Source organism: Megascapheus bottae, chromosome 5 (assembly GCF_031878675.1).
Source record: "Megascapheus bottae isolate mThoBot1 chromosome 5, mThoBot2.hap1, whole genome shotgun sequence".
NCBI lineage: Eukaryota > Metazoa > Chordata > Mammalia > Rodentia > Geomyidae > Megascapheus > Megascapheus bottae.
The window spans coordinates 25,800,061-25,821,213 of record NC_143513.1 but is presented as its reverse complement, the minus strand read 5'-3'; the positions used below and the strand labels follow the sequence as shown (position 1 = coordinate 25,821,213).

General features: G+C 37.5%; 1 protein-coding gene across 1 annotated transcript in view; it reads right to left on the bottom strand.

Annotated features, from left to right (window-relative positions):
* Positions 1-6,395: 6,395 nt before the first annotated feature.
* The window catches only part of Abca13 (ATP binding cassette subfamily A member 13), a 355,049-nt gene continuing 340,291 nt past the window's right edge, over positions 6,396-21,153 (bottom strand). The window contains exons 60-62 of the mRNA XM_090332320.1: positions 15,494-15,599; positions 7,697-7,834; positions 6,396-7,163 (exon numbers count right to left, since the gene is read on the bottom strand). Of these exons, the coding sequence (XP_090188446.1) occupies positions 7,068-7,163; positions 7,697-7,834; positions 15,494-15,599 (340 nt within the window). The 3' untranslated portion in view covers positions 6,396-7,067. The remainder of the gene's footprint in view (positions 7,164-7,696; positions 7,835-15,493; positions 15,600-21,153) is intronic.

Genomic DNA, 21,153 nt, shown 5'->3' with positions numbered 1-21,153 from the left:
TCTTCTTTACAAGCAGTGTTCTGAATGATCAGAGATGGACAAGAAGGAGCCTGTTATGATTGAGTTGATCCATGGAAGCCAGGTTGACACAGCTTAGAGGGAGCAGGATGAGCAAGCCATGGCTCCAATCAGGAGGCCAAAAGGAAGAGATGAGTAATGAGGATGGATTCAGAATAAATTATCTTCCTAAATCTCAGGCCCTGTATAGCACCCTGCTTTATACTTCCTTTCTGCTCCTGCAAGGTAGAGGATGAACACAAATCTCATCAGACTGAGCCCTGGTCCTCTCCTGACCTCCTCTCATTCCAGATTCTTCCATATCTTCCAGCTAGCCACCCACCAGCCAGACTGAATTATGTACAGATCCTTAAAGAACTAAATTCTTCCACTCTTCTGTGAAACTTCAGGAACAACTTCTTGATTTAGAATGTGGCAGTTTTCTATAATTGCCCCCTACAACAGCTGAATTGTCACATTTTCTGTTGTGATTTCTTTGATTTTTCTGGGTGCTTTGATGATGATTTATGGTGCTGACTCAGATTCCCTGCTGGGCATGACTGTGGAAGCCCAGAGAAGCTTGGATCATTCTGAAAAGAAAATCAATAGTCAGCCACTCATTTCAATGACTCATTTTAACAAATGCTTATTGATCACCTATTCAGGGGCTGACACTAGGAATAAAATGGAGAAAGTAACACACACATTATTAGCAATATTATAATCATGGTAAACTCTGTGAAGAATGCCTACAAGGTGAAATAGCAGTATTAATAGAGGAAAGAACAGTGTATGCATAGGCTCCCAGAAAGAGTGACAATTTGTGCTGACATATGAGGTATGATAAGTGTGACAGTCACTTATTACTGTAACAAATATCTGGGGATAATCAACTTCTAAAGAGAAAAGGCTCATATTGGCTTTAATTTTAGGAATTTCAGTGCATGATCACTGTTTCGGGTCTGTAGTATATATCATGAGGAAGGTAGGTGACTTTGTAAAAAAAATAAAAACAAAAACAATTGGCCACAAATAAAAACAAGCAGAATGAGAGGCAAGAGACAGGAGAAGGAGGAGGCAATTCCTTAAGCCACATTAATCCAGTGACCTGAAAATTTCCTGCTAAAATCCCACTCCTTATAGATTCTAATACTTCCAAACAGCACCTCACTGGGGCCCAAGCAATCTCTTTAGCAAGAGAGGATAGGAGTTTATCTGAAGAACACAAAGTACAGCTTGAAGGGCTTAAAACAAAGGGAGGGTTATATGGCAGACAAGTGAGTGAGAGACTTCAGGTCATTATGAAAAATAGTTTCTAAGCCTGATTCAGGTGCTAATTCCTGTAATCCTAGCAATTTAGGTGGTTAAGATCTGAGGACTGCAGGAAAATTTATGAGCTTCTTATCTTCAACTAACCATCAAAAATCTGAAAGAAGAGCTGGGTCTCATGGGGTAGGTCATCAGGCTTGAGTAAATTAGATAAGGAACAGCACCCAGGCTGTTCAGACATCAATACTGGCACAAATGAAAAGCATGCTTTTGTTCTTTCTTCTAAGAACATTGAGAAACCATTGATTTAATCAAAGTAGTAGCATTTTTTACTTTACATTTTAAAATAAAACACATAATCCTATTAGAAACACAGAAGTAGAGGAGTGACAGCAAACTTTGAAAATAGGAATACAGGCTGATATTAATACTAAGGTAAAGCTGTAGTTCAAAATTATGGAAACGGGCTGCGAGCGTGGCTTAGTAGTAGAGTGTTTGCCTAGCATGCACAAAGACAAGGGCACAATTCCTTGGTACCACATACACAGAAAAAGCTGTACGACATACTATGGCTCTAATGGTAGAGTAAAAGCCTTGAGAAAGGTTTGGGACAGTGAGCAGGCCCTTAGTTCAAGTCCCAGGACTGGCAAAAGAAAATTATGGAAGCTTTCAGAAAAGAAGTGAAACATGGGAAGAAATAACCTCTGCATATGAGAAACTACCAAAAGTGAGACAGCATCTTTTAAGACTCAAGGCAAGGTGGACACAGCATTTTCTAAATAAAAATGAGGAACTAATGTGTGTAGAAAGAGAGATAGGAGAGCTAGCTATTACACAAGAGAGGAAATTGAATAATCAGTAGGGCCTGGTAATCAAGAACATGATGTTATGAGAAAGGGTATCAATATATGTGAATTAATGCATCTTCTATCTGGTGAATATAATGTAACTCTTCTATTAATTACAATAAAAATATTTAAAAAAAGAACATGATGTTAGATTCAGATACAACTCAGCTTGGCAAATTTCATAAACAGAATTACATAAACTGTTACCTTTGTAAAAATCCTAATGCTCTCAGGTGTCACCCTTCTCCTTGGCCTCACCTCCCCTTACACTAAAAGTGTTAACTTTCAGGTTCTCGTTTGGTTAGACTGTTAAGTTAGTTGTTGAAAGGAATTTCACCTATCTGCTTTACAATAGAAATTGTCCCCTACACCAATTGAAATTGTCTCCTATTTATACCATAATTTATACATGCATGCATTTGTACATATAATCTCTCTCTCTCTCTCTCTCTCTCTCTCTCTCTCTCTCTCTCTCTCTCTATCTATCTATATATATAGTTGCGCCTATATGAATATAACCCTCTATAGGTTTACATACATTAAGCTGCTTAAAGTCCTAGTATGATTTTGAAACTAAGGAAAATGGACATTTACTAATACCAAGTCACATGGAATAGATCACATGTTCAACTGATGCTAGAATTCAATCTTTTGTTGTTCAGATTATAATTTTCCCTTTGGACTTTCTCCTTTGTCCTCATTTAAAACTCTAAATTGTTTTTCTATAATCTGAAGGCAATAAAAGTTTGTATGCAATCTTGTCTGCCTTATAATGATATTGGGTGCCAAGTATAAATAGGTAGAAAGTAAGTTCTCATCAACCATCTTGACACCCTCTAAGTGTCCATTGACTGGAAGCCTCCTCATTCATAAATTTTATAAACAGAATTTACTAAGTATATCACCACATTTTGGTAGCAGATGGTGTGGGTTGCAGAAGTAATTAATGAATATAAACCCATGTGCACATTGTCACCTTCTATTGGAAAGAAAGACTGGTAGAGTTTTTAAGTGTTTATTAATCTGGGACTTTGCTAGGTTTAAGATTTATATTGAACTCAATGAATCTTTTCCTTTAAAATATTTTACAGAGTAAGTGTAAGGTGTCCATGCATGAGAAAGTGAAATATATCTTCATTTGATGCCAAACAAGTTAATAATTAAGAAAGACTCTTCTGGCTTCTCTCTGCTTTTTGAAACCCTGCCCAGGGGGTGACATTTATCTAGTAACAATCTCAATAGGAATGTTCACTGAGAGAAAATGACAGTTCTATGTGCTTTATTTTTATTTTTATTATTACTATTTTTTTGTAGGTCATGGTTGTTCGAACTATGGGCCTGCGCGCTGTCCCTGAGCTCTTCAGCTCAAGGCTACCACTCTTCCCTTGAGCTTCAGCTCCATTTCCAATTTTCTAGTGGTTAATTGGACATAAAAGTCTCATGAGCTTTAGTGCCTGGGCTGGCTTTGAACCTTGATCATCAGATCTCGGCCTCCTGAGTAGCTAGGTTTACAGACATAAGCCACTGCTCCCAGGCTTGACAGTGCTATTTATTTGGTAAAAAGGGGAAGTTTCCACAAAATTTTTCTTCTCCTTGTCTACTGCATTCAAGGTAACAATAGCATTTATGAATGTTATATCTACTCAATAACTCTCAATGCACAACTTCATTCAAAAAAATAGTAATAGCCTCACAATCATGATTGCAAAAAGATAGCCACACCATCATTTGTCATTACTTACTTTTTTCAACATGTTCATTTGAGTTTATTTTGTTCCCAGGATGCATATAGCGCAAAACCTCTGTTTGACTTTCTGTTGCAAAGTAGCTGGCTCTGTACCTTGTCTGTATTTAACTATTTGTTTCTTTTTGTTTGTCTTGTTTCTACTCTAGTACTGGAGTTTGAACTTGGTGAACTTGAACTTGAATTTGGTGCTGGTGGTGCTGTACCACTAAAGCAACAATCTTCAGCATACCTTTTCACTAGTTAATAGAGAATTAAATATCTTAGATTTTTCTGCATAGGCTGGCTTTGAACCATGATCCCCAGATCTCAGCTTTCTGAGTAGCTTGGATTGCATGAATGAGCCACCAGTTCTCTGCTCTATTTGATTCTCACTGTGGAATTCTCACTTCTCTTTAGAGCCATAAGAAGCATTGCCAAATCATTTTTTTACAAGTTTTTTAAAATTTTATTGTTAGGATAATGTAGAGATTAGGTTACAATTTTTTTATTTTTAATTTTATTGTCAAGGTGATGAATAGAGGGGTTACAGTTACTTTTTTAAGGTAGTAAGTACATTACTTCTGAAACACTGTTAGCCCTTCCCATGTTTTTCTACCAATCATTCTTATATTTAGTTGAGTCCACCTATTTCTTAATAGTGTGATACAAGCCTACATGTGTATGTGAGACTACAAGCAAAACTCTTCATATAACTGATCTCTCTCTCTCTATTTCTTTCTCTCTGTATCCTTCAAGCATTGTGAGGGAGCTCTTGCAGCCACCTTGTAGTGTAGGGAAAGTTCTACAGATAGGAAATTTATGCTATGGATGCTGATAGAACATTACATCAGTTTTCTCCAAAAGTAATAGGCAAACATCCATTGTTCATTCAATATTGCTGATTTACTTTGATGCTCTCTAATTTCAAAAGGTGTTTTTCTCTGTTTGACATTGATAAAGGTCCATCCAGGTACTAACTATCCCCTCTGTCTTTTCCTACACATACACTGAGTATGTCCTCAGTGACTCAAAGCAGGGAGCACTCAAAGCTTGTGATTGCTGCTTACTCTTTCTACCTGCTTATGTGCTACTCACAGATAAAGATTGAACGTAATCTTCTCATCTATCATTCTACCACCCCATGTCTATAGCACCCACTAACTACTGATGTATACAGAGTAACAAAATAAATATTACTCAAAGAATAAGGTATGTACATGGTTGTGTTTTGATGTGTTTGCTTATGTATAATATGAGAGGCTATAAATTATCAAAGTTGGTAAATTAAATTACCAGAGGCTAAATATGGTCTAGTAAATCTGTAATTTGTGTGTGTGTTTGTGTGTGTGTGTGTGTGTGTGTGTGTGTTTGTGCTCTCCATTACTGGGCTTGAACTCAGAGCCTAGGCACTATTCCCTAGCTTTTTCACTATAGGTTGGAACTCTACCATTTGAACCACACTTCCATTTCTGACTTTTTATTTTTTAATATATTTTTATTAATAGAAGGGTTTTATTATATTCACTAGATAGAAGGTGCATTACTTCACAAATATTGCTACCCTTTTTCATGTTTTTGTCCCCATTTCTCTCCCCCCTCCCTGATTTTTTTTAATTTTTTATGGTTATTTCTTTGGTGTTAATAAGACAATAAGCATCTCATGGATTTTCAGACTGGCTTCAAACTATAATCCTCAAATCTCAGCCTCTGGTGGAAGTACACAATTTGCCTACTTTAAATGTCTTTGTTTTTCATTATGGCATTAAAATACGTGATAATGCTAGTTTTCTCACAACATTAACAGTGTGATTGTGGGGAGATGTGATTGTGGTTTTGTGTTTGGTTTGAAATGATCCTGTTGAGTTGTGTTTCCATTGAATACCATTAAATAAAAGTACAAAACCTTAAGCCTTTACTATTCTAAAAATAATATGTCTTGTTTGATTTTGGCCATCTTGATTTTGCATAAGGATTTAATATACCTTTGTGTATATTAAGTAAAGGTAAATTACATAATAAATGGTAGATTATATGAACTGTAATTACTATTGCTATTTCCATCTTATAAATTATTCAAAATGGTTTCAAAAGAAAACAGCTGGTTTAAGTCTCAGTTGAGTGACCTTCAGTTCAAAGATCTTAAGACAAATGTTTAACTCCAAAGGCGTAAAATATCTTCATGACTGATAAATGCAATGACATTTTCAACATTAGCATAAGATTTGACCTTTGTGTCTAGTCATCTGGGATGTGGTACTTTTGCATGTTGGGTTTCTTTTTCTTCCTGTTTATTGTTCAAAGGCCTACCTTGAAGCATAAACTTCAAGAATATAACAGTTCAAAGACCAGGAAAGAGCCCCTAAGAGCTGAACTTGTCAGAGCAAAACTCAATTAAATTTTCAGCTTTCAAACTTTAAAAGATCTGGACTTGTTGCATTTCCTCCTTAACTAAATTAAATTAGATCCCTAAAGACACAAATAAAGATGCTAAGAAATATGTTGGGCAAAACACAATTACATTCCATAAACCAGGTTCAGTTATAACACATCTCATTTATTCACTGCAACATAAATATATTCATGCTTCACAAATTGGTGTTTCTTGATTCAACAACAAAAAGCTTATACTAAGTCTATGTTAAAATTCAAATTAAAGAAAAAATCGCCAAATCTCAAATTTTAACAAAGCATAATTTATGCGATATAGGAATCAAACCCACTCAAGTCAAGATGATCCATGATTAGCTTAATTCTCATCATGTTAAGACATCCAATAAAATTATATTCAGGAAATATACATTTACTAATATTTCACTTTGCAAAAGAAGCAATACCATGAAGCATTAGAATACCTAGTTTAAATACAAAGGGATGACAAAGTAGAAATACTCTTTGATACTGCGTAGTGGCCTGTATGTCTTATATGCTTGGCCTGAAAAACTGGATGGCCTATATTCAAGATCTTCTCTAATTGGGTTCTCAGTTTCTTCCTCCCAAAGAAGCTAATACTATCTGGATTGGCAAACAGAGTAAATGTATCAGAGGAGCCCCCAAAGGTTCATGGGAAAAAATGACCCTTCAGTTGGCTGTCTACTAAAAAGAGTTTCAAAATAGACAATAAAGGAGAAATTACAGTTTTTCTGCCTTCCAGTTCCTAAGCAGTAGAGATTATGTTTGATTCTTGAATACCAATTACAGTAGAAGCCAAGGTGGGCTCCTCTAGTGGTTTACACAGGCAGGTGAGACAGGTGTTGGCTGCCAGCAGACAGATCAGGAGTAGATTGCACAGTTGGCTGCTGCTCACTAGCAAAGTTAATAAACACCTGGAAGAAATAATGAAACATAGCTGTTAACTTAGATAAGCACCTCACCTTACCAACTCAACTACAAGGGAGACACTTTCAGGACACTGCCCAACCAGGTCCCAAAGACAGAAATCACACATCCATATCATTCTCTCATCAACATAAATGTGTAGCTTCATGAAGGATTCATCTGTAAGACTGATAAATCATTCTGTTAATAAATCACCTGGAAATTCTCAATAAGGAGAGCATAGCTTAAAAACAAAGGAAGTTGAAATACGATTTTAAACATTCAAGTACTCTTAGTTAATCAAATATTTTTTGTTTCCCCCAGGTCAGCTATCCTGCACTTAATACAACTATGAACAAATTGAAAATATATATACATATATATATGTATATATATATAATCAGAATTTTGTTAAATGAAGCAAGATTAATTAGAATAAATGGTAAACTGAAGGAGCAAAACAGATTACTAAAATATCAGCTGAATTAGATCTGATGAATTTAACAAAATTCTACTTATTCAGTCATTCTAGGTACCATACCTGTTCCAGAGTGGTCTGATTAATGGAATAATACTTGATGCTCAAGAGAGTCTTGTTGTTTTCTAGAACTTTGAATAAGTCAGCTAAGCATTCCCATGTTTTCGGCACATGATATTCCAATAAGTTAAGGCACTGTTTCTACAAACCAAAAAAATCAAAATATCACTGTGATTATTTTAAAAAAGCTAATCACACTACATTTATTTGAAACATATATTAAAATACTTAAGCAATTTATGTAAGTACCAATAAGATGTGTAGGTTAACTTTATGAACTTCCAGTGAAAACTTGTTGATGATTGTTGGGAGCAAGAGTGGAATCAAACTGTACTTTGATTTGCATCAGATAATTGCTTGATTGTCTTATTGTTTTTTGGCCTTCTCCTGTTCAATTGATCTGAGATTTACCATATGAATGTAACCCCCAACAGTTCCCTGATTAACCATCTGGATGTAACACCTGGCAGTGCCCTGGTCTCAAGAAGGGATATAAGCTTTGAGTGGAGAATAAACGGGGCGCTGCAGTTTTTGCCTGGGCTGCAGACCTCCCGGACCTGATGTGTTTGTCTCTCTTCTATTTTTTCCAATCCCTGCCCCCTATTTCAGGAACCCCAATTTGCTGCCGGTAGGCCCCGGCATCTGGCGCCCGAACAGGGACCCTGAAAATCTGGGACGACGGTAGAGGACCCCGTTGTGGTGAGTAACACATCGTAGGACTATTAAGAGAGGATCTTAAGAGAGTGTATAGTCAGGAGTAAAAATTATGGGTCAAGTTAATAGCCATAGGTCATTTGTACCGATCTTAACAGGCCTACTTGAAGCCCACGGAACGTGGGTGGAAAAAGGGGTGCTTCAGAGCTTCCTACAGTTTGTCGAGGAGGCATGCCCGAGGTTTTTAGAGGAGGAATTCCAAAAAACCTGGCAGCAGATAGGAAAAAGAATTCAAGAATATTATAATGTATATTGCCCCGAAAAGACCCCAGTAGAGGCTATTGATGTATGGAATCTAGTAAATGAATGCATAGATCCTCAACATGAGAATGCTGAACTTAATCTTGAAGTAAGGGAAATTTATGAGTTAAAGGACCCTTCTGAAAAACCTGAGGCTGAGCCATATGCCGCAGCCCAAGAGAGTCTAAGTGAGATCTTGAAAAGGGAACAACAACCAGTAGATATTGAGTATCAGAATTCAGGTTTGAATATCAAGGAGGAAAGTTATGATGAGTCAATGGAGGGCCGGATGGCTACGATGGAGAAGAAGTTAGAAGAAATGCTACATTTTCTATCGAAAATGGGGATGGAGCAGAGAGCCCCCCCAGAAGTAGGAAAGAAAGATGACCCTCAGGCCACTATGGTGTCTGATTCTAAACCTTACCCCTCACACCCACCGCCTCCGGCTGCAGCCTTACAGCCTCAATCCCTTTTTCAAACTTTAGGCAAGCCTAAAGGCCCTAGCAACAAGTCCCTTTTAACAGGCACTACAACCAGGCACAGTGCATCGCAATTAAACCTGACTCAGGCTGCTAGAGAGAGGGAAGATATTTCAGGGCCTCGATGCTTCCCTAGTTTAGTTGATCATGATGAACAAGTATACCATCAACCTGTTCCTGTTAAACTATTACAGGATTTAAAAAGTGCCTGCTCCCAATATGGGCCAATTGCCCCTTTTACTCAAGTAATATTGGAGGCCGCGTGTGCTGGTATTGCATGCCCAAATGACTGGAAGCGGCTTGCCAGAGCATGCCTTAGTGCAGGAGAGTACTTATTATGGGAGACAGAGTTCACTGCACAGTGTCGGGCTAAAATTGAAACAAATGGGTCTAAGAACCTGCCTTACACTGTTGATCAGTTGTTAGGAGAGGGAACCTATAAAAACACCAAAGATCAATTGGGTTATGCAAAGGAGGCCTATTTACAAATAAATGCTGTGGCGAGAGAGGCTTGGAAAAGGTTACGTAATTCCAATCATACAAAAAATCTAGTAGAAGTTAAACAGGGACGTCAAATAGTTAAAACTTGCTCCAACTGTGTGCCCTTCTCACCAGCTCCTCATTTAGGTATAAATCCACGAGGACTGCTTTCTAATCACATTTGGCAGATGGATGTCACACATGTTCCATCATTTGGCCGATTAAAATATGTTCATGTTACTGTAGATACTTATTCTAATTTTATCTTGGCCACCCCCCTTGCTGGGGAAGCTACTAAACATTGTATTTCTCACTGCATTCGATGTTTTGCTGTGATGGGGATTCCCTCGCAAATAAAAACAGATAATGGCCCTGGCTATGCAGGCGGAGCATTTCAATCCTTCTGCCATTCCTATAATATCACTCATATTACAGGCATTCCTTACAATCCTCAAGGTCAAGGCATCGTGGAGCGAGCTAAAGGATTATTAAAACATCAAATTGCTAAAATACAGAAAGGAGAGTCGTATCCCGCTACCCCTGTGAATATACTTAATCATGCTTTATTTGTTTTAAATTTTTTGAATTTGGATTCAAATAATTTATCTGCTGCTCAGTGATTCTGGGAAAAAAGAGAGCAGCGTCCTTTTGCCTTAGTAAAGTGGAAGGATCCCCTAACTGGTGCTTGGCATGGACCTGATCCTGTTCTAACCTGGGGTCGAGGGCATGTGTGTGTTTTTTCACAAGGAGAAAATGACGCCCGCTGGCTGCCTGAACGCTGCGTTCGGATCGTGGAGAGTGACAGTGGCCATCCAAGCAGCGACTCACTGGGCCTACACCCCCAACCCTCCAGTGGTGCATCCTGCGACGTGGGAAGGACCTGAGTTATTTGTGCATGTCAATTGGGACTGCTACTGATCCACTTGTTCCACACATTCATATGAGCTGTGTTTCTCCTCCTTTTACTATTATGTAGGGACCTTTTAACATATTCATTGACTCTACACAATTTAATATGTGACATTATTTTGTCTTTACCATCCCTCTTCTTAATAACCTTTTTTGTAAACGATGCCCAGGTGAAAAGCAAAGGCCTCCAGAGGTAAGTAGCAGTCAGCTGACCCCCCTGTATGTCTGCGTTTTATTTTATTTTATTTTATTTTTGTTTGTTTGTTTGAAAAGGTGCACTGTGGGCCTAAAACAGAGGCCTGGGTGGTCAAGGGACGCCTTGACCCCCCCCTCCCCTTCTGAGTTTCTTGTCGATAACAAGGCATACCTGAGAGTCCCACCAGCAAGACATGTCTAAATCTAAAAATAACTGTTTGGTGAAAACATTCATTTGAGCTCATGTTTTTTGTGTTAAGTATATCTGATTGAGTATATGTCAATGTCTGATTTTGTTTCAGAGCCTTTTGTATGGTAGGATGGCCTCCATCTGCCAGCTGGTAGTTTAAAGCCAGGCATGCCATCAAAAGTTTAGGAGTCTCTGTTCCTCTGTCTTGTTCATGTTACATATTTTTCCTTGTCCAGTTTTGTCTTTAAAATTGGTACCAGTTCTAAATATGGATCCTTATGGTTTTTCTGCATGTACTCAAGCACACATCCTTGTTATTTATTTGAATATTTCTGGGAAGTAAAAAGTTTTGGCTCCACTCAGGCCTGGTATGGCCCCTCCCAATCCGCTGCAGTTGAGGTGAGCAGAGGCCAGACAAAGCAGCTGCAGGCTTCGTTCAGTTTCCTTTTTCCTACAACCCGCTGAAGTGACAGTCTAGAGACACTTGGTGACAGGACACAGACTTGTCTTAGTTCTCCTAGGTTTAAGACTCCCACCCAACTTTCATCTGCAAAAAGTAATATGTCTGATATCAGAAACAAGCTCTGGAAGAATAAATTTCAGCTAAGTTGCCTTGTTAGAAAGCTTTGTTTAAAAACAAAAACAACAACAACAAAAAACCTGGTTGTCACCTCCAAGAATAAGCTTCGCAAAAACAACAACAACAATGAAAACAACAAACAACAACAACAAAAAACACCTGATGATACTAAAATTTCCGGAAAATGAACGGCCGATATTAATTTTGCGCTCTTCAAGATCTTTGAGTATGAATGTGTGTACGAATGGGTGTGAGTGAACATGTTCAAGGTTAAATTGTCAGCATGCTGTATAAAACAATGGTTGAGCTCATTTGAAACACAAAGGCAATTGGGTAAATCTAAGTTTAAACTTCAAGGAAATTATTAGGTTTGAATGTTTCCTATGTCTCAAAGGATTATTGCATTGTCTTAAAGAAAAACTGGTAAATATTTTTCTAGATCCTGAAATCTGCATCTTATTGCAAGGCATACAGCTGTTTACACTGTAAACATTGTATCCTGTTTAGCACAAGAGGTATTAGGGATTTGGAATTTATTACTTTAAGTTAAAGTTTGGAAACATGTATTAGATTTAAATGTAAAATTGTTCATTAACGTCAGAAACTTTGCCTGTCTGTCTTTTCTTGCAAACTGACACTAGAAATCTGATGGTAAAATGTGGATAATGTGATTAGTATTTTAAAGGAATGTTTAAAGGTTTATCTCCATGCTATTGGGTGTATTTTAAAAAAGAGAGGAAACTAAGTCCAGACTTAGACTTTTGGTGCACTGATGTCTATAGTTCTTGAATTAGGATAAAACTGTTATTTGAGTTTAAACTGTTGTTGGAGTTCTAGACAGTAATAATCTAAACTGCAGAATAATACAAAAAGTCTCTTCTAAGGCAAAGGGAGTGACCTGGGCCCTAGGGGGCCTGGAGGCAAAGGGAATTCCTTCAGCCTTAAAGGTTTTTCAAATGCAAATAAAGACCAAAGTGTTAAGAGTTTAAGTTAAAAAGTGTAAAAGTTTTAAAGAAAAGTAGAAATGGTTTCTGAACAAAATTTAAAAGTAAAGTTGTCCTAAAGTTTTGTTTCTAAAAAAGGAAACAAGGAAAATTAGGACTATCAAAATGGTTGCTTAATTGCTATTTCAGCTTACTCTTGTAAGTTACTCTATAGCAATCTCCAGCAGGCCCATGGAGAAGGACAGCAGATCCTCATTCAGATGTAAGTTTGGCCCTCATCAAGTTCTAGGTAGGCTTATGCTTAGAGACTATTTCTGTGTTGACCACCTTGTTGCTTTAATTGGAGTAACGTGGCTTTTTGTAGGACTCATTGATCTGAAAGCCACAGCTTTGAGCCTGCCTGGGCAAAGCAAAGTCCCTGTGAGATTGTGGTGTCTAATCTGGCAGCAGAGTGCTATTAAGGCAGAGTTGCTTTGGAGCTTGAAGCCGCAGAGTGCTAGCTCTGAGCTAAAAGCTGGGGGACAGCACTCAAGCACCAAGCTCAGGACTCACAGTGGCAGAGTGCAAGCCTTGAGCTGCAGAGCTGAGGTGCGGCACTCAGGCCCTGAGTTTGGGACTCAAAAGTGGCAGGGTGCTAGCCTTGAGCTGGAGAGCTGAGGGACAGTGCCCAGGTCCTGAGTTCAAGTCCAGCAACTAAGCAAGTGAAATGCCAATGGGACATTTATCCCTGTGTGGAGAAACACTACTGGGACACGATGCAGAAAGCCTCTGCTTGGATGGCAGAGATGGTGTCAGATCTTAGTCACTTGTGCTTGGCCAATCAAATTAATCAGAGCCGGGAGGTCATAGAATAGTTTGTAAGCATGCCTTACTAATGCCCGTGCCTTTCATAACTGGGCAGGAACTTGTCAATCTTCTGTGATAGTGGGTAGTTTAAAGTCCTAATTGAGCGAAATTTTTATTTATTTATTTGTTTATTTTTGACACCAGCCACAATTTCAGGAAAAGTTTGTGGATCTGAGGCTTGTGTCTCTATTAATCTGTTTAGATCTGACAACTGAAGCATTGTTAAGGTTGCAGAAATTTAGTTCCCCAGACAATCAAGAAAAGGCCTTTGCAAATGGGTGCTATGTAAGCTACACTATTGTAGCCAAAGATGGTTTGTGCAGTTGTTAAATGTTAAATATGATCTCTAGTTTGGAGCAAATTATTATTCCTGATAGCTAATCCTTGCAATCCCTGATAAAACAGGCTAGGCTTCTTAAGGTCCCTGGTCAAGCACAGAGACAACGCCCCTGAGTCAGCTTGAAGAAGTCACAGAAGCTGAATCTCCGCCCATCAATCCCCTTTAGATGAAGGGACCAGTCATTTTTGGAAAGTGAGACAGGATAATTAGAGATAATTAGAGATAGTGGAAAGAATAGAAATTGCACTTGTGTTTCTTTTAAAATAAAGATGGGGGATATGTTGGGAGCAAGAGTGGAATCAAACTGTACTTTGATTTGCATCAGATAATTGCTTGATTGTCTTATTGTTTTTTGGCCTTCTCCTGTTCAATTGATCTGAGATTTACCATATGAATGTAACCCCCAACAGTTCCCTGATTAACCATCTGGATGTAACACCTGGCAGTGCCCTGGTCTCAAGAAGGATATAAGCTTTGAGTGGAGAATAAACGGGGCGCTGCAGTTTTTGCCTGGGCTGCAGACCTCCCGGACCCGATGTGTTTGTCTCTCTTCTATTTTTTCCAGTCCCTGCCCCCTATTTCAGGAACCCCAATCTGCTGCCGGTAGGCCCTGGCAGATGATCATTTAACCCAAAGCACATATATGATAAATGTTATTCACCTTGGTTGAATTACTGTTCTGGTTTTTATGTGCTCCCACCTTGCCATGAGTTTTGGAGGCCATCTCAAAGACCAGAAGTTGCCAAGAGATGTTCCACAAACAGGAATTTATGTGCCATGATAGAAGTATCTGAAGATGCACACACTTCATATGGTGATATGTGGTTTATCGCTATTTACTAGCAGAACAACTAACAACTCTTGGCAGGATGTGTAGCCTTTCTGATCCTTATTTTCATGTCTTTTGGTGGACACAGTCATGACCATTTTACAAGACTCTCCAGGTGGTGCTGGAGTAGGAATGATAGGCACATTGGCAGCAACTTTCTCCCATGGTAGGATTCCAACAAATGATTGACTGTTGGTATACATAAGGAATAGCTACTTATCATGAATCAGATGGACAGTTATTCAGAAAAGTTATAGAAGAGCTTCTCAGACATTGTTGCGCTGGTACCGGGACTTGAACTTTGCTCCTTGCACTCTTGCTTAGCATTTTTTGCTGAAAACTCATACTCTGCAACTTGAGCCACAGTTTTACTTTTAGATTTCTGTTCATTAATTGGAGATAATAGTCTCAGTAAGTTTTCAGCTCAGTGCTGATTTTAAACTTTTACCCTCAGATCTCAGCCTCCTGAGTAGCTAGGATTAGAGGCAGGAGCTGCCAGCACCAGGCTGAGCTTCTCAAACACTCATGTGCATAAGGATAATTTAGTTGTCTTAGTAGAATGAGGACTAACATTCAGTAGGTCAGAACCTGAGACTGTATGTCTGAAAGATCCCTGATGATGAAGATGTTGGTGGTCCAGGGGCAAATTAGGCTACATTCATTAGAAGAGAATCGAGTCTAAGCATAGGATTCTTCTTATGATGTATGGTGGAAATGATCACACTTATAAACATTATAGAATATTCCCTTTTGCAATCTTTCAATCTAAGCAAAAATAACCTTGTAATGGAGCTGTGACAATTGGTGAGAAAGGTGACTGTGTAGTCATGATCTGTGCAGACTAGCGAGTGTCCACAGACACTTAACAGGTCCACATGGTCAGTAAACCCATCCACCCAGGCTATTATTTGTTGGCAGGGGGATGTTCAATGTACACAATGAAGCAATTAGAGAACAGGTACTACTTTACACAGTGTAGAATAAAAGCAAAGTTAAGTACATGTGTAAGATGTTTCCAGCTAAAATTAAAGAGATGAGAGGATCTTATTTCTACCTTTAGCTGGATTCCTGGAAAATGTAGCTTTAAACAGTCAGAAATAGTGCTTGGTTGCTCTGCTTCCTTTGAGAGCCAAATTTTGACTGTGTAACCATCACCAAACCTGAAAATTACATAAAATAAAAATATGGTTACATCTATATATAGTTTACTTACCTTAGGCTAGTATATATGATATGTATTTATATGCTTAAACATGTTATACATTTATATATAAAACCTATGTTGTAATATATACATATTTAGATATAGCATATTTGATTTGTTTACTATTTATATATGATATGTATATATTAATATGTTTACTTACCTTAGATTATATATATGTAGGCTATGTATATATAAACATATATAATGTATATTAAATGTACATACAGAAAGAGAGAGAAAGAAAGAGAGAGAGAGAGAGAGAGAGAGAGAGAGAGAGAGAGAGAGAGAGAGAGAGAGAGAGAGCACCTAAGGTTGGTAAATTATTTTTTTTGTACCAGTTCTGGGGTTTGAACTCAGGGCCTGAGCACTGTCTTTGGGCTTTTTTCTCAAAGTTAGCACTCTGCAACTTGAGCCATAGTACCACTTCTGACTTTTTCTATATATGTGGTACTGAGGAATCAAACCTGGGTCTTTGTGCATGCTAGGCAAGCACTCTACCATTAGGCCAAACTCCAGGCCCCAAGGTTAGTAAATTCTAAGTTCATTTCCACAAAATGGTTCAAAAGACTATATCAAATTTTTGGAAGCTTTTGGATTCTCAAGTACATGGTAATATGGAGAAATCTGTATACGTTAATTTTACAGTCATTGTCACCCATTTATATTGACACGGACACTTACTTAACTTTAAAAACAAAATCAGAAAGTAACACCTGGTCAATTAAAAAGGAAAAGTAAAAATGCAAAGTGTGAGAACAAAATGCTGAGTTAGGGAGGTTTAGAAAGTCAGGGCTAGAGATGCACTGAGAAGCATTATTGCTTCAAGCCTATAATGATTAAAATGTGGCTGAAAGAACATGGAAGGGAATGCATAGGTCATTTAATCAGGCCCTTTAAAAACAACTCTGTAAAAAAATTTTCAACTCAGGGGCCGGGAGTTTGGCCTAGTGGTTAAAGTGCTTGCCTAGCATGCATGAAGACCCGGGTTCGATTCCTCGGTACCACATACATAGATAAAAGCCAGAAATGGTGCTGAGGCTCAAGCGGTAGAGCTCTAGCCTTGAGAAAGTCCAAGGACAGTGCTCAGGCCCTAAGCTCAAGCCCAGGACTGGCAAAAAAAAAAATTCAACTCATCCTCAGATCACAGTCCCACCATGGCAGGTATAGCATTCATCCCAACAAGTCTAGTGACATTGCAAAGGCCATGTTAATGATCAATCTTCTGGAGTGAAATCAACAGTGAGGGTCTCTATTCTGACCTTAGCATAATCTTCCAATATCATCTACAGGAATGGAGATTAATCCAAAAGTATATTATTCTTCTCTCCGATTTTGGGTGCCTAGCATGGTATTGGATACAGAACCTAAACTGCACTATTATTTTTATGTTTATTTTCACAGTGAATTCAATAAAAACCTGATGGGTAAGAAGCAAAAATGGGCAGCAAATATATCTCTTCCTACAGGAAAAAATGCAAATCAATGCAGCATTGAGATTTCCACCTTGGCCCATTTAGAAGTTCCATCCTCAAGAATGCAAAAAATAACAAATCTTGGCACATAAAAAGGAACCCTGGGATGCTGTTGGTGGAAATGTAAATTCATTCTACTTCCCTGAAAAGTAGTATGGATGTTTCTCATAAAACTAAACATAGAACTACCCTACGATGCCATTCACTCCTGGGTGTTTATGCAAAAGATTACAAATCGCCATTGCCACCTGCTCACTGAAGCAGTACTATTCACTGCAATCAAAGTGTAGGATCATCCCAGATGCTCCTCAATGGATGAGGGATTAAGAAAATGTAGCATATATACACAGTGGAATTTTACTCATCATTAGGAAGATTAAATTGCATCATTTTCAAAGAAATGGAAGTATTTGAAAAAATCACATTAAGTAAAGTTCATATGTGAAAGCTGGAATTAATTAATAAACATATACATATATGTAAACCTCCAATGTCTTTACTGAAATGTGGTAGATTCAAGGGAGAACTCAGGTAATTCTGTAGAAAAGGCTAAATCATACTTCTAAAACACTAGATGTAAAAAATGGGTACTTAAAGGGGTGTACCAGGGCAAGGAAAAAGGAATAGATGAATGAAGGGGTAAAGGAAAGGGGAAATGCAGTCAAGAATTCAAAATTAAGAAAAAGGAGGGAAAGAGGGATAGGTGATAGTTGAAAGGGATGAGACATCATAAAGATGTACTGTGTTCATAAACTGCTTTGTTCAATGGCAATTCCTTTGTACAACTAAGTATTTAAGATTACATATGTGCATATATATGTATTCTTTACACAATATAAAATATGTGTGTGCCTATGAATACATAAACAAAAGCATGGATAACCTTGATGGTTGAAATTTTTGTCTACTTTGTTCACTGATGTTTAACTAGCACTGCTATCTAGCCCCAATAAGAAATCAAAAAAATGAATGAAGAAATGGCATGCCCAAATCTTATCACTGTCACTGACTTCACCAAAGCTTACAGAGGAGAGGGACACCACAGAATTGCATGAAATCTGGGTGGTTATAGGAGTTATCAGAGTGAAAAGTTCTGTTCCTGGAGCTTTGGAATCCCTCTAAGGAAAGCTATCACCTCTATGGACACAGCTCTGTGTTGTGAAGGATGGCTGTTCATGGTAAAGGTATATTTTCAATGATTCATATCACATAAGGTAATGTCATGTTTGTTCTATAGACTCTGAGTCCCAACAATCAGGTTTGAATTCCATTCTTTCACTTACAAGAGAAATGACCCTAGAAAGTAAATTAACTCTCTTTTCTCAGTTCCCTCATCTAGAAAACAAAATTGCAACAGCCTAATACGGTCAATAGAAGATGGGTGAATGAATCTATGTGAATTATTTGTAACAGCTTTTGACACTGAGCAAATTAATAGATACATAGTTAAATCCAGGTCATGTGCAGTATATTTACAAGTAGATAACATTCCATTTGATATGAAGAAGTTCACAAGTTGTTAGAGAAACCTTGATGAGAGTATGTGAAATGATTTGAAGATTAATTAGAAACTATGCATATAAATAGGATACGTGACATGAGGCATCAGCAGTCTGGGAAAATACCTTAAATCCACTTTTACCACGACACTACTATTTTGAAGCTCTATTTTATGAATGTACTTACAATGTTTCATACTTAAAATGAAATTCTAGCTACTCAGAAGTTGAGATCTGAATACTGGTTTGAAGCCGACCAGGGCAGGAAAGTTCATGTAACTCCAGCCAGCTGTAGATTCAAGTGGTAGTTTGGGGGTTTTTGTTTGTTTGTTTTGTTTTGTTTTGATAGAGAAAACACCCATGCCCAGAGTATAAACCCCAGTATTGGCACAAAAAATTAAAAAAATAATTAATTAAAATTTTTAAGTTGCACTGCTGGTGCGATTGTAAACTAGTTCAGCCACTCTGGAAAGCAGTGTGGAGGTTTCTTAAATAACTGAAAACCTGACCTTCTCTACGATCCCGCCATACCACTTCTGGGCATCTACCCTGAGCATCATAACCCAAGATATGATAAGGACACCTGCTCAGCTATGTTTATCTCTGCTGCTCTATTCACAATAGCCAGGCAATGGAAACAATCCAGATGTCCTACTGCAGATGAATGGGTACAGAAAATGTGATATATATATATATATATATATATATATATATATATAATGAAATTCTACATAGCCAACAGACAAGACAAAATAATGGCATTTGCAGGGAAGTGGATGAATCTAGAGCAAATCATGTTGAGTGAGATAAGTCAAGGCCAAAGGAACAAAAGGCTCATGGTATCCTTAATATATGGCTATTAGATCCAAACAGTACAAGAGCGAGGACTCAATAGTTGCATACCCAATGCTATGGACATGGTACAGGAAATATAAACAAAACTACATAGACATAAAAACTTATGACTCTATAGACATAATGTTTTATTACATAGATTAATATGTACCTGTGATACACAAACCCTTAGCCTAATTTTGATTATGTTCTAAAAACTAAGTGCCAGTGATTTTATATAGAGATTCCCTTCTTGAATATTTGTTTGTTAAACACATCATTTGAAATATGATACAAAAATCAATGTTAATAAATTCTTTAATAAACATTATTTTCCTTAATGTACTATGTTATCGCTCATCTCTTTTGCCATCCCTTGGTTACCTCATATTGTTACAATTTCACCTTGTTATCTGATATATATTACGTGTGCTTAATTGGTTATTTGAAATTGGATAGGGAAGGGGGTAAATCAAGCGGAGGGTGGGAGGGAAATGGGGACCATGTCATGAGAAAAGGTATCAATAGTTGTGAAGTTATGTACCCTTTATCTGGTGAATCTAATGTAACCCTTCTATTAATCACAATAAAAATTATTTTAAAAATTTAAAAATTGTGTTCAATCCAAACAATTTTCTGAAAAATTCTGTACAAACATATATATGTATATATATATATATGTAATTTAAAACTCTTTCAAAACTATGCACTATTTGAATCGAAACATTTCCCATCCTAGTAAGAGAAACTGAATTGCACAAAAAGAATGTATAGAAGAACTATATCTCTTAAAATTTCAAGGGAAAGGGTTCATATATATTTAAGGATACATCCTTATTAAAACTATATGTTTCTAAAATATTCCCCAGATAGGCTGACAAATTGCTTATGTCCTTTCTAGTTGACTCAAAAATATGTTTCGGCCGGGCATAGTGGCTCATGCCTGTAATCCTAACTATTCAGGAGGCTAAGATCTGAGGATCGAGGTTCAAAGCTAGCCCGGGCACTAAAGTCCATGAGACTTATCTTCAATTATCCACCAGAAAACTGGAAGTAGAGATGTAGCTCAAGGGGTAGGGCAGTAGCCTTGAGCTGAAGAACTCAGGAACAATACCCAGGCTTAGGACCAGGGGTAGAGTGCTATCCTTGAACTAAAGAGCTAATGGACAGTGCCCAGGCCCAGAGTTCAAGTCCTATGACCAACCAAAAAAAAAAAGGGTTTGGACATCAAGTTGTAAATGCATGCCTACTCAACAATTAAGAAAACTTCTATAAAATGTGAAATTTCTTAAAAAAGCATCCATATTAACTTTTACTTTATCATTTCTGATATGTTTGTGGCCATTATCTAAATACTATGAAGGATTTATTTAATCTTTACACTAAGAATAGCCAAATCATTGATCTGAAATTTCAAAATATTCCTTTATGTTTATATCATTATATAGTCAGCGATGACACAAAGATTATCTGCTCACACGAAATATTTGACAACTTTTTGATATGCAACCTTCTAATATGACAAATGTTAAATATAAATATGAATGATGCACAAAACATAATGGAATGCCAATCTAATGAAGGTATATTTTAAAAGCCAGAGACACTTCAATCAAGAGCATAGAAATCAAACAGCTGGTCAGGCAGCTAAAATAACATTACTAAAGAATCAATTATCACTTTATTTCAGGGACCCACGAAA